The sequence below is a fragment of the Heptranchias perlo genome, chromosome 44, assembly GCF_035084215.1.
Source record: "Heptranchias perlo isolate sHepPer1 chromosome 44, sHepPer1.hap1, whole genome shotgun sequence".
Taxonomy (NCBI): Eukaryota; Metazoa; Chordata; class Chondrichthyes; order Hexanchiformes; family Hexanchidae; genus Heptranchias; species Heptranchias perlo.
Window position 1 is genome coordinate 2,680,679 of NC_090368.1, and position 14,585 is coordinate 2,695,263.

Consider the following 14,585-nt stretch of genomic DNA (forward strand, 5'->3'; position numbering starts at 1 on the left):
CCCGGGATTGCTCGGCGGTGAATGGGCAGTCTGCTGCTCTGAGACGCCCAGAACATCCTCAGACGTACTACTTCCTGTCACACCTGGGGGCAGCATGAGAGCAGAGTGATGCTACTGGCACCGGTCTAAAACACACAGCACGTTGGGGACAGGGGTTTCAGCGTGTGAATTACTCCCGGAAATAAATTAGGCAGAGTAATGGAGAAGTAAAGAAAGCCATTACCCCCTCGACCTTCGCTGTCTGCTGGTTTCACCTGGATGGGACGGTTCATCTGTAAAAAGCCAAAGAGATGTCGAAGATCAGAGCCGTAACCACACCGAGTATCTGACACTGAACGTGGAGTGGGTCCAGAATCACACCGAGTATCTGACACTGAACGTGGAGTGGGTCCAGAATCACACCGAGTATCTGACACTGAACCTGGAGTGGGTCCAGAATCACACCGAGTATCTGACACTGAACGTGGAGTGGGTCCAGAATCACACCGAGTATCTGACACTGAACGTGGAGTGGGTCCAGAATCACACCGAGTATCTGACACTGAACGTGGAGTGGGTCCAGAATCACACCGAGTATCTGACACTGAACGTGGAGTGGGTCCAGAATCACACCGAGTATCTGACCCTGAACGTGGAGTGGGTCCAGAATCACACAGAGTATCTGACACTGAACGTGGAGTGGGTCCAGAATCACACCGAGTATCTGACACTGAACGTGGAGTGGGTCCAGATATACACCTAGTATCTGACCCTGAACGTGGAGTGGGTCCAGATATACACCGAGTATCTGACACTGAACGTGGAGTGGGTCCAGATATACACCGAGTATCTGACACTGAACGTGGAGTGGGTCCAGATATACATCGAGTATCTGACACTGAACGTGGAGTGGGTCCAGATATACACCTAGTATCTGACACTGAACATGGAGTGGGTCCAGATATACACCGAGTATCTGACCCTGAACGTGGAGTGGGTCCAGATATACACCGAGTATCTGACACTGAACGTGGAGTGGGTCCAGAATCACACCGAGTATCTGACACTGAACGTGGAGTGGGTCCAGATATACACCGAGTATCTGACACTGAACGTGGAGTGGGTCCAGATATACACCTAGTATCTGACCCTGAACGTGGAGTGGGTCCAGAATCACACCGAGTATCTGACACTGAACCTGGAGTGGGTCCAGAATCACACCGAGTATCTGACCCTGAACGTGGAGTGGGTCCAGAATCACACCGAGTATCTGACCCTGAACGTGGAGTGGGTCCAGAATCACACCGAGTATCTGACACTGAACCTGGAGTGGGTCCAGATATACACCTAGTATCTGACACTGAACGTGGAGTGGGTCCAGATATACATCGAGTATCTGACACTGAACGTGGAGTGGGTCCAGATATACATCGAGTATCTGACACTGAACGTGGAGTGGGTCCAGATATACACCTAGTATCTGACACTGAACGTGGAGTGGGTCCAGATATACACCTAGTATCTGACCCTGAACGTGGAGTGGGTCCAGATATACACCTAGTATCTGACCCTGAACGTGGAGTGGGTCCAGATATACACCTAGTATCTGACCCTGAACGTGGAGTGGGTCCAGAATCACACCGAGTATCTGACACTGAACCTGGAGTGGGTCCAGATATACACTGAGTATCTAACACTGAACGTGGAGTGGGTCCAGATATACACCTAGTATCTGACACTGAACGTGGAGTGGGTCCAGATATACACCTAGTATCTGACCCTGAACGTGGAGTGGGTCCAGATATACACCTAGTATCTGACCCTGAACGTGGAGTGGGTCCAGATATACACCTAGTATCTGACCCTGAACGTGGAGTGGGTCCAGAATCACACCGAGTATCTGACACTGAACCTGGAGTGGGTCCAGATATACACCGAGTATCTGACACTGAACGTGGAGTGGGTCCAGAATCACACCGAGTATCTGACACTGAACCTGGAGTGGGTCCAGATATACACCGAGTATCTGACACTGAACGTGGAGTGGGTCCAGAATCACACCGAGTATCTGACACTGAACCTGGAGTGGGTCCAGAATCACACCGAGTATCTGACCCTGAACGTGGAGTGGGTCCAGAATCACACCGAGTATCTGACCCTGAACGTGGAGTGGGTCCAGAATCACACCGAGTATCTGACACTGAACCTGGAGTGGGTCCAGAATCACACCGAGTATCTGACACTGAACGTGGAGTGGGTCCAGATATACACCGAGTATCTGACCCTGAACGTGGAGTGGGTCCAGAATCACACCGAGTATCTGACACTGAACGTGGAGTGGGTCCAGAATCACACCGAGTATCTGACACTGAACGTGGAGTGGATCCAGAATCACACCGAGTATCTGACACTGAACGTGGAGTGGGTCCAGAATCACACCGAGTATCTGACCCTGAACGTGGAGTGGGTCCAGATATACATCGAGTATCTGACCCTGAACGTGGAGTGGGTCCAGAATCACACCTAGTATCTGACACTGAACGTGGAGTGGGTCCAGAATCACACCGAGTATCTGACACTGAACGTGGAGTGGGTCCAGAATCACACCGAGTATCTGACACTGAACGTGGAGTGGGTCCAGAATCACACCGAGTATCTGACACTGAACATGGAGTGGGTCCAGATATACACCGAGTAACTGTTTGCTTTTCACGGGGGGAGCACCGACAGTGAGTGCCGACGGGATTCTCAACCGTGGGGGGCACGCTGCCCTTACCCAAGCACTGACAAACATGCATTTTCAACCAGGAGTCAGTGGACACTGGCTTCAATGCGAGGCAGGTGTGAGACAGGGAGGCTTATGGTTATTTGCAGAACCCCCTTCCCCACTACACTGTAAATATAAACTATTATTTTTTAACCTTGAACACAGACCTAGAGTGATTGATCAAGAGACTCATCTTTATTCAATGCTTTATCTCATCAGCTAGCAATGTCTAAATGCACTTTACAGTGAATTACTATTATGGGATATGGCAGTGTAGTGGCTATGTTCCTCGACTAGTAATCCAGAGGCCTGGGCTAATAATCCAGAGAATTTGAGATCAAATCCCACCATGGGGTTTGAATTCAGATTAAAATATCTAGATAGAAAAGGGGAGTGTCAGTAAAAGTGACCATGAAGCTGTCGGATTGTCGTAAAAACCCAAATGGTTTGCCAATGTCCCTTAGGGAAGGAAACCTGCCGTCCTTTCCCGGTCTGGGCCTATATGTGACTCCAGTCCCCACACCAACGTGGTTGACTCTTAACTGCCTGAGAATGAATTAAAAAAACTTTGAAGTGCAGTCACTGTTGTTACGTGGGTAAATGTGGTAGTCGCTTTGAGCAAAATAAGGTCCCATAAACAGCCAAGAGAAGAATGATCAGATAACCTGTGTTTAGTGATGTTGGTTGAGGGAGGAATATTGGCCCAGGACGCCGGGGAGAACTCCCCCCTGCTCTTCTTCCAATAGTGGCCGTGGGATCTTTTACGTCCACCTGAGAGGGGCAGATGGGGCCTCGGTTTAACGTCTCATCTGAAAGACGGCACCTCCGACAGTGCAGCACTCCCTCAGTACTGCACTGGGAGTGTCGGACTGGATTATGGGATCAAGTCTCTGGAGTGGGGCTCGAACCCACGACCTTCTGACTCTGAGGCGAGAGAGAGAGAGACCCCAACTGAGCCAAGTCATGGGTAAAACGACTGATGATCAGTGGGAAATGTTTAAAGAAACATTTAACACGATACAGAATCGGTTTATACCCCTGAGGGGCAAGAACTCTACTTGCCAAAAAAAAACAGCCATGGACAACGAAAGAGGTAAGGGACAGTTTAAGACATAAGGAAAGGGCACACAAAAAGGCAAAAAATGGCACAGATCCTGGCGAATGGGAAAGATACAAAGATCAACAAAGGGTCACAAAACAGATAGTAAGAGCTACAGAAAGAGAGTATGAAAAGAAACTCGCAAGGGATATCAAAACCAATACGAAGAACTTTTATAGTTATATTAGGAAAAAGAGGGTGGTCAGGAGCAGTGTTGGCCCCTTAAAAACTGAAAGTGGGGATATTGTCATTGACAATGGGGAAATGGCAGACATGTTGAACAATTACTTTGCGTCAGTATTTACAGTAGAAAAAGAGGATAGCACGCCGGAAATCCCAAGAAAACTAATACTGAATCGGGGACAGGGACTCGATAAAATTAACATAAGTAAAGCAACAGTAATGAAGAAAATAACAGCACTAAAGAGTGACAAATCCCCAGGACCAGATGGTTTCCATCCCAGGGTTTTAAAGGAAGTAGGTGAGCAGATTGCAGATGCCCTAACTATAATCTTTCAAAGTTCACTAGATTCAGGAACTGTCCCTCTAGATTGGAAAATTGCACATGTCACTCCGCTTTTTAAGAAAGGAGAGGGAGGGAAACCAGGGAATTATAGACCAGTTAGCCTAACATCTGTTGTGGGGAAAATGCTGGAGTCTATAATTAAGGATAGGGTGACTGAACACCTCAAGAATTTTCAGTTAATCAGAGAGAGCCAGCATGGATTTGTGAAAGGTAGGTCATGCCTGACAAACCTGATAGAATTTTTTGAAGAGTTGACTAAAGTAGTGAACAGGGGAATGTCAATGGATGTTATTTATATGGACTTCCAGAAGGCATTTGATAAGGTCCCACATAAGAGACTGTTAGCTAAGATAGAAGCCCATGGAATCGAGGGAAAAGTACGGACTTGGTTAGGAAGTTGGCTGAGCGAAAGGCGACAGAGAGTAGGGATAATGGGTAGGTACTCACATTGGCAGGATGTGACTAGTGGAGTCCCGCAGGGATCTGTCTTGGGGCCTCAATTATTCACAATATTTATTCACGACTTAGATGAAGGCATAGAAAGTCTCATATCTAAGTTTGCCAATGACACAAAGATCGGTGGCATTGTAAGCAGTGTAGATGAAAACATAAAATTACAAAGCGATATTGATAGATTAGGTGAATGGGCAAAACTGTGGCAAATGGAATTCAATGCAGAAAAATGTGAGGTCATCCACTTTGGATCAAAAAAGGATAGAACAGGGTACTTTCTAAATGGTAAAAAGTTAAAAACAGTGGATGTCCAAAGGGACTTAGGGGTTCAGGTACATAGATCATTGAAGTGTCATGAACAGGTGCAGAAAATAATCAATAAGGCAAATGGAATGTTGGCCTTTCTATCTCGAGGACTAGAGTACAAGGGGGCAGAAGTTATGCTGCAGCTATACAAAACCCTGGTTAGACCGCACCTGGAGTACTGTGAGCAGTTCTGGGCACCGCACCTTCGGAAGGACATATTGGCCTTGGAGGGAGTGCAGCGTAGGTTTACTAGAATGATACCCGGACTTCAAGGGTTAAGTTACGAGGAGAGATTACACAAATTGGGGTTGTATTCTCTAGAGTTTCGAAGGTTATGGGGTGATCTGATCGAAGTTTATAAGATATTAAGGGGAACAGATAGGCGGATAGAGAGAAACTATTTCCGCTGGTTGGGGATTCTAGGAGTAGGGGGCACAGTCTAAAAATTAGAGCCAGACCTTTCAGGAGTGAGATTAGAAAACATTTCTACACACAAAGGGTGGTAGAAGTTTGGAACTCTCTTCCGCAAACGGCAATTGATACTAGCTCAATTGCTAAATTTAAATCTGAGATAGATAGCTTTTTGGCAACCAAAGGTATTAAGGGATATGGGCCAAAGGCAGGTATATGGAGTTAGATCACAGATCAGCCATGATCTTATCAAATGGCAGAGCAGGCACGAGGGGCTGAATGGCCGACTCCTGTTCCTATGTCCCTACGTCTCTGTGACTCATTGACATGGCATAAAAAGTTATTTGAATTCTGACATTTCAGAACAACAAGTTCTCATTCTGTTTGCTTTTATTCCTCAGATTTTAAATAATTTATTTTGTGTTTCCCACTCGTTGCGTAATGTCAGTACTGGAGTATGTTTCATATCCAGTGTCGGCATCAAACACTCCCAGGGCAGGTACAGCACGGGTTAGATACAGAGTAAAGCTCCCTCTACACTGTCCCATCAAACACTCCCAGGGCAGGTACAGCACGGGTTAGATACAGAGTAAAGCTCCCTCTACACTGTCCCATCAAACACTCCCAGGGCAGGTACAGCACGGGTTAGATACAGAGTAAAGCTCCCTCTACACTGTCCCATCAAACACTCCCAGGGCAGGTACAGCACGGGTTAGATACAGAGTAAAGCTCCCTCTTCACTGTCCCATCAAACACTCCCAGGGCAGGTACAGCACGGGTTAGATACAGAGTAAAGCTCCCTCTACACTGTCCCATCAAACACTCCCAGGGCAGGTACAGCACGGGTTAGATACAGAGTAAAGCTCCCTCTACACTGTCCCATCAAACACTCCCAGGGCAGGTACAGCACGGGTTAGATACAGAGTAAAGCTCCCTCTACACTGTCCCATCAAACACTCCCAGGGCAGGTACAGCACGGGTTAGATACAGAGTAAAGCTCCCTCTACACTGTCCCATCAAACACTCCCAGGGCAGGTACAGCACGGGTTAGATACAGAGTAAAGCTCCCTCTACACTGTCCCATCAAACACTCCCAGGGCAGGTACAGCACGGGTTAGATACAGAGTAAAGCTCCCTCTTCACTGTCCCATCAAACACTCCCAGGGCAGGTACAGCACGGGTTAGATACAGAGTAAAGCTCCCTCTACACTGTCCCATCAAACACTCCCAGGGCAGGTACAGCACGGGTTAGATACAGAGTAAAGCCCCCTCTACACTGTCCCATCAAACACTCCCAGGGCAGGTACAGCACGGGTTAGATACAGAGTAAAGCTCCCTCTACACTGTCCCATCAAACACTCCCAGGGCAGGTACAGCACGGGTTAGATACAGAGTAAAGCTCCCTCTACACTGTCCCATCAAACACTCCCAGGGCAGGTACAGCACGGGTTAGATACAGAGTAAAGCTCCCTCTACAGTGTCCCATCAAACACTCCCAGGGCAGGTACAGCACGGGTTAGATACAGAGTAAAGCTCCCTGAGATTACTACTCAAAGGTAGTAATCTCAGGATTGCTACCAGTGCCACGGGCTAGTCAGAGTAGGAATGACAGGATAGCTAAGATGAATACGTGGCTTGAGAGATGGTGCAAGAGGGAGGGATTCAAATTCCTGGGCCATTGGAACCGGTTCTGGGGGAGGTGGGACCAGTACAAATTGGACAGTCTGCATCTGGGCAGGACTGGAACCAATGTCCTAGGGGGAGTGTTTGCCAGTGCTGTTGGGGAGGGTTAAACTAATGTGGCAGGGGGATGGGAACCGATGCAGGAAGTCAGTGGGAAATAAAGTGGTGACAGAAACAAAAGGCAGTAAGGGAGAGTGTACAGAACATGACCGGACAGATGGTCTGAGAAAGCAGGGCAAAGACCAAGGGAAGTCTAGATTAAACTGCATTTATTTCAATGCAAGAAGTCTGATGGGCAAGGCAGATGAACTCAGGGCATGGATGGGTACATGGGACTGGGATGTTATAGCTATTACTGAAACATGGCTAAGGGAGGGGCAGGACTGGCAGCTCAATGTTCCAGGGTACAGATGCTATAGGAAAGATAGAGCAGGAGGTAAGAGAGGAGGGGGAGTTGCGTTCTTGATTAGGGAGAACATCACGGCAGTAGTGAGAGGGAATATATCCGAGGGTTCGCCCACTGAGTCTATATGGGTAGAACTGAAAAATAAGAAGGGAGAGATCACTTTGATAGGATTGTACTACAGACCCCCAAATAGTCAACGGGAAATTGAGGAGCAAATATGTAAGGAGATTACAGACAGCTGCAAGAAAAATAGGGTGGTAATAGTAGGGGACTTTAACTTTCCCAACATTGACTGGGACAGCCATAGCATTAGGGGCTTGGATGGAGAGAAATTTGTTGCGTGTATTCAGGAGGAATTTCTCATTCAGTATGTGGATGGCCCGACTAGAGAGGGGGCAAAACTTGACCTCCTCTTGGGAAATAAGGAAGGGCAGGTGACAGAAGTGTTAGTGAGGGATCACTTTGGGACCAGTGATCATAATTCCATTAGTTTTAAGATAGCTATGGAGAAGGATAGGTCTGGCCCAAAAGTTAAAATTCTAAATTGGGGAAAGGCCAATTTTCATGGTATTAGACAGGAACTTTCAGAAGTTGATTGGGAGAGTCTGTTGGCAGGCAAAGGGACGTCTGGTAAGTGGGAGGCTTTCAAAAGTGTGTTAACCAGGGTTCAGGGTAAGCACATTCCTTATAAAGTGAAGGGCAAGGCTGGTAGAAGTAGGGAACCTTGGATGACTCGGGAGATTGAGGCACTAGTCAAAAAGAAGAAGGAGGCATATGACATGCATAGGCAGCTGGGATCAAGTGGATCCCTTGAAGAGTATAGAGATTGCCGGAGTAGAGTTAAGAGAGAAATCAGGAGGGCAAAAAGGGGATATGAGATTGCTTTGGCAGATCAGGCAAAGGTGAATCCAAAGAGCTTCTACAAATACATAAAGGGCAAAAGGGTAACTAGGGAGAGAGTAGGGCCTCTTAAGGATCAACAAGGTCATCTATGTGCGGAACCACAAGAGATGGGTGAGATCCTGAATGAATATTTCACATCGGTATTTACGGTTGAGAAAGGCATGGATGTTAGGGAACTTGGGGAAATAAATAGTGATGTCTTGAGGAGTGTACATATTACAGAGAGGGAGGTGCTGGAAGTCTTAACGCGCATCAAGGTAGATAAATCTCCGGGACCTGATGAAATGTATCCCAGGACGTTATGGGAGGTTAGGGAGGAAATTGCGGGTCCCCTAGCAGAGATATTTGAATCATCCACCGCTACAGGTGAGGTGCCTGAAGATTGGAGGGTAGCAAATGTTGTGCCTTTGTTTAAGAAGGGCGGCAAGGAAAAGCCTGGGAATTACAGACCAGTGAGCCTGACATCTGTAGTGGGTAAGTTGTTAGAGGGTATTCTGAGGGACAGGATCTACAGGCATTTGGAGAGGCAGGGACTAATTCGGAACAGTCAGCATGGTTTTGTGAGAGGAAAATCATGTCTCACGAATTTGATTGAGTTTTTTGAAGGGGTAACCAAGAAGATAGATGAGGGCTGTGCAGTAGACGTGGTCTACATGGACTTCAGCAAAGCATTTGACAAGGTACCGCATGGTAGGTTGTTACATAAGGTTAAATCTCATGGGATCCAAGGTGAGGTAGCCAATTGGATACAAAATTGGCTTGACGACAGAAGACAGAGGGTGGTTGTGAAGGGTTGTTTTTCAAACTGGATGCCTGTGTCCAGCGGTGTGCCTCAGGGATCGGTGCTGGGTCCGCTGTTATTTGTTATTTATATTAATGATTTGGATGAGAATTTAGGAGGCATGGTTAGTAAGTTTGCAGATGACACCAAGATTGGTGGCATTGTGGACAGTGAAGAAGGTTATCTAGGATTGCAACGGGATCTTGATAAATTGGGCCAGTGGGCCGATGAATGGCAGATGGAGTTTAATTTAGATAAATGTGAGGTGATGCATTTTGGTAGATCGAATCGGGCCAGGACATACTCCGTTAATGGTAGGGCGTTGGGGAGAGTTATAGAACAAAGAGATCTGGGAGTACAGATTCATAGCTCCTTGAAAGTGGAGTCACAGGTGGATAGGGTAGTGAAGAAGGCATTCAGCATGCTTGGTTTCATTGGTCAGAACATTGAATGCAGGAGTTGGGATGTCTTGTTGAAGTTGTACAGGGCATTGGTGAGGCCACACTTGGAGTACTGTGTACAGTTCTGGTCACCCTATTACAGAAAGGATATTATTAAACTAGAAAGAGTGCAGAAAAGATTTACTAGGATGCTACCGGGACTTGATGGTTTGACTTACAGGGAGAGGTTAGACAGACTGGGACTTTTTTCCCTGGAGAGCAGGAGGTTAAGGGGTGATCTTATCGAAGTCTATAAAATAATGAGGGGCATAGATAAGGTCGATAGTCAAAATCTTTTCCCAAAGGTAGGGGAGTCTATAACGAGGGGGCATAGATTTAAGGTGAGAGGGGAGAGATACAAAAGGGTCCAGAGGGGCAATTTTTTCACTCAAAGGGTGGTGAGTGTCTGGAACGAGCTGCCAGAGGCAGTAGTAGAGGCGGGTACAATTTTGTCTTTTAAAAAGCATTTGGACAGTTACATGGGTAAGATGGATATGGAGGGATATGGGCCAAGTGCAGGCAATTGGGACTAGCTTAGTGGTATAAACTGGGCGACATGGACATGTTGGGCCGAAGGGCCTGTTTCCATGTTGTAACTTCTATGATTCTATGATTCACTGTCCCATCAAACACTCCCAGGGCAGGTACAGTACGGGTTAGATACAGAGTAAAGCTCCCTCTACACTGTCCCATCAAACACTCCCAGGGCAGGTGCAGGGTTAGATACAGAGTAAAGCTCCCTCTACACTGTCCCATCAAACACTCCCAGGATAGGTACAGCATGGGTTAGATACAGAGTAAAGCTCCCTCTTCACTGTCCCATCAAACACTCCCAGGGCAGGTACAGCACGGGTTAGATACAGAGTAAAGCTCCCTCTTCACTGTCCCATCAAACACTCCCAGGATAGGTCCAGCACGGGTTAGATAGAGTAAAGCTCCCTCTACACTGTCCGATCAAACACTCCCAGGGCAGTAAATGTTTGTATGAAATATATATATTGGTACATAGGTAGGTCTGTGTGTGTGTGTGTGTGTGTGTGTGTGTACATTATGTGTATATGTTGGTGTGAGCGTGCACAGGGAGAACACGTGTTCACTATCGCTGTGACTGAAGCCGTGAGAACCTTTCACTCCCGGGGTCACCACGGGCTGGGGTTATTTTACTGATTAGAGCAACTGTGTATTTTCTTTCCCACAGCAGCAGAGGGTGACCACAGGAGAATGGCATTTAATAATTGCCTGTGGATAGAAAGAGATAGAAAGATAACATCGTTAGACAGAGAGAGAGAAATAGAGCGAGTCAGAGAGCGAATGTGGGCAGAGAGAAACAGAGAGAAAGAGAAACGGGGAGAGAGACAGAGAAATAGAGACACAGAGCGATAGAAAGGCATAGACAGACAAAGAGTGAGAGAGAGAGAGAGAGAGACAGAGAGAGAGAGAGAGACACACACAGACAAACAGAGAAATAGAGACACAGAGCGATAGAAAGGCATGGACAGACAAAGAGTGAGAGAGAGAGACAGAGAGAGACAGAGAGAGGGAGAGAGACACACAGACAGACAGAGAAATAGTGACACAGAGCGATAGAAAGAGGAAGAGGCATAGAGAAACATAGACAGACAGAGAGAGGAAGAGTGAGAGGCAGGGACAGGGAGAGAGACACAGACAGAGGAATAGAGACACAGAGAGAAAGAAAGAAAAAGAGAGACAGAGAGGAAGGGACAGAGAGAGACAAACACAGAGAAAAATAATCAGAGACACAGAGAGAGAAAGAAAGGGACAGAGAGAGGGACATAGAGAGATTAAGAGAGAGAGAGAGAGAGACATTGAGAGAGACACTGATACATAGAGATAGGGAGATGAAACAGACAGGAAAATCAGCATCTAACATATGAGCAGATGCTCCATAACTATGACAACCAGGGTTTGCTTAACAACCGAACTGACATCATTGGTTATCGTCATAGAAACCTTGTGGTGCCAGAGTTCCTCCAGCAGGAGAATGGAAAATAAACAGGGTCCCGGAGGGGGGGGGGGGGGCGGCACTGACCCGAGATTCTAGAACATTCCCAAAGATGGAAAAGCAAAATTAAAGCAGGGAAAAAATCTCGTCACATTGGCATCACTCCGTCCAGGAAAAGGGGATCCGGAGATGCAGCAGGAACAAACTGATTTAAAGTGCTGGGAGAGGGAGGGGGTTGGGGGGGGGCTGATTATCAGAACGGTCGCTGGGTTTCTCGTGCCCGGGGCGATGGGTTCCCCGGGGTATTTCCTGCCCCCCAGTACGTTGCCGCTCTCCACCGAGGCCGCGAGCGTCAGCTGAATATTCGGCCGTGGGGGACCCCCGCGGCCTGAGCCTGTTCGGAGCCCACGGAACGTGCAAGGGGGTCACCGGGCAGCGATCAGGAGCAAGGGGCCCCTCCCCCTCCCTAACCCAGGGGCACTGAGGCCAACAGACCGTGGCCGGCCAGACAGCAGCTAACTCAGGCCGGGGAACGGGACCTTCCTGGTCTGTGTGGCTGATTAGGTAACCTTGCAGAGCCGCTGGCGTGTGTTTAGGGTTAGTTGCTCTCGGGGTGAGGGGGGAAGCTACAATTGGCCGCAGTGTCCCTGGGATGGGGGGGGTGGGTGGGGGGAGAGAGAGAGAGAGAGAGAGAGGGGAGAGACCAGCCAGTTCCATGAAATGATAGCCGTGCCAAGCCTTGTCTGTCCGCCTGGGCTTGAGGATGGCGTCCCTTTAATGTCAGATTACTGCGGAATTAGTGACCGACTAACCCTTCAGAATTAGTATTTAACTGGATTGCACTGATACAGGCGGATATGACGCTGTGTGTAACGGCACTGCTCATACGTTTATAGGTTTCACAGAGCATCGCCCCCCGGTACATCGATAGAAGAACGAACTTGCATTTCTACGGCGCCTTTCACAACCTCAAAACGTCCCAAAGCACTTTACGGCCATTAAAGTGCATTTTTGAAGTGTAGTCACTGTTGTAATGTAGGAAACGCAGCAGCCAATTTGCGCACAGCAAGATCCCACACACAGCAACGCGAGAGTGACCAGATCATCTGTTTTAGGTGTTGGTTGAGGGATAAATATTGGTCCAGGACACCGGGGAGAACTCCCCCTGCTCTGATTCCAATAGTGTCCTTGGGATCTTTTATGTCCACCTGAGAGGGGCAGACGGGGCCTCGGTTTAACGTCTCATCCGAACGACGGCATCTCCGACAGTGCAGCGCTCCCTCAGTGCTGGGACTGGGAGTCGGCCTGGATTATGGGCTCAAGTCTCTGGAGTGGGGCTCGAACCCACGACCTTCTGACTCAGAGGCGAGAGAGAGAGTCACCATCGAGCTGGCACTGCCAGCCGAACTAAAATAAGGGAAGGAAAAACGTAATTTTCGATAAAATTCTTTCCAAGGTTTCCAAAAGACAGTGGAGTGAAACCGAGTGAATTTTATCCGAAAAACTCGTGTCCCGGAGACCGGAGAGAAACCAGAAGTAAAATGGCATCTGGGACTGAAGTGGTCCTGGAGAGGAACGTTCAGGAGAGAGGCCGTTCTCCAGGTGCCGTGACTGCAATGGAAACAGATTTGTGGAGCAATCACAAGGCAGGACGGACACCCCCCCGGGGGGAACCAGGAGGGCCCTCGAGAATTTAAACATCAGCCTTTGCTCCACTAACCCTCAGTGCTTTTCTTTTCCAAATCAGTTGCTCTGGATTTATTCCAAAGATAACGCATCAGTGAACAGACACTGAATGGGGCTGAAGATCGAGAGGAGCAGAGACTGAACGGGGCTGGTGATTGATAGGCTTGATAGAGAGAAGCTCTCTATCACCTCCTCCAGCCCTACAACCCTCCGAGATCTCTGCGCTCCTCCAATTCTGGCCTCTTGTGCATCCCCGATTTCCTTTGCTCCACCGCTGGCGGCCGTGCCTTCAGCTGCTCAGGCCCTAAGCTCTGGAATTCCCTCCCGAAACCTCTCTCTTCCTTTAAGACGCTCCTTAAAAACGACCTCTTTGACCAAGCTTTTGGTCACCTGTCCTAATATCTCCTTGCGTGGCTCAGTGTCAAATTCTAACGGATTTACGCTCCTGCGATGCGCCCTGGGACGTTGAGTGCACTGTATATATGCGAGTTGTTGATGTGATCAGCACAGACCCGGGATGGAAGCTGGAACCTTCCTGGGCAGTGGACTTACCAACGAGCTACTAGGAGCCCTGGCTGTGTCACTCTGGAGTCGTCACAAACTCAAATTCCCAGAATCAGAGCTAGGCCCCACCCTGCACTGCGACAGCTCAGATCAGGTACCAGCTGCTCACTTTTTGAATCAGTAATCCTCTTCCAGCCTTAGTCTCTCCCTAAGATACTAACCCGCTTTATTTAGGAACCTAATCCACTTTACTCCAAATTCATCTGCGCTCAACTCGGCTACAGGCCACAGACTTAATCCCCACAGTGTGAAAAAAAAACTAAAAACAAATAATTCCCACTAAACTGGACGGAACTCTCAATAGTTCCCAGCAGCGATAGTGCTGTTGTAGTTCAATCAGATTGAGAGAGACAGCATGAGAGAGAATGTGACAGAATGCGAAAGAGAGGGAGAGAGAAAGAGAGAGAGAGAGAGAGAGAAAGAGAGAGAGAGTGCGTGCGAGAGGGAATCCAACAGAGAACATGACCGAATAAGAGAGATTATCACATTAAATGTGATAGAAAACGTGACAGAGATATGCACAGATAGAAAGAAAAGAGATGGAGAGAGAGAGAGAGAGAGACAGACAAAGATGTTGGGACAGAATGAGAAAGGCACAAGAGAGAAGATGAGAGGAAT

At 48.0% G+C, this 14,585-nt stretch overlaps 1 protein-coding gene across 1 annotated transcript in view; it reads right to left on the minus strand.

The window, feature by feature from the left end:
* Positions 1 to 14,585, minus strand: part of LOC137306592 (CUGBP Elav-like family member 3-B) — a 62,298-nt gene that overhangs the window by 25,232 nt on the left and 22,481 nt on the right. The window contains exon 3 of the mRNA XM_067975887.1: positions 224 to 272. Within this exon, the coding sequence (XP_067831988.1) occupies positions 224 to 272 (49 nt within the window). The remainder of the gene's footprint in view (positions 1 to 223; positions 273 to 14,585) is intronic.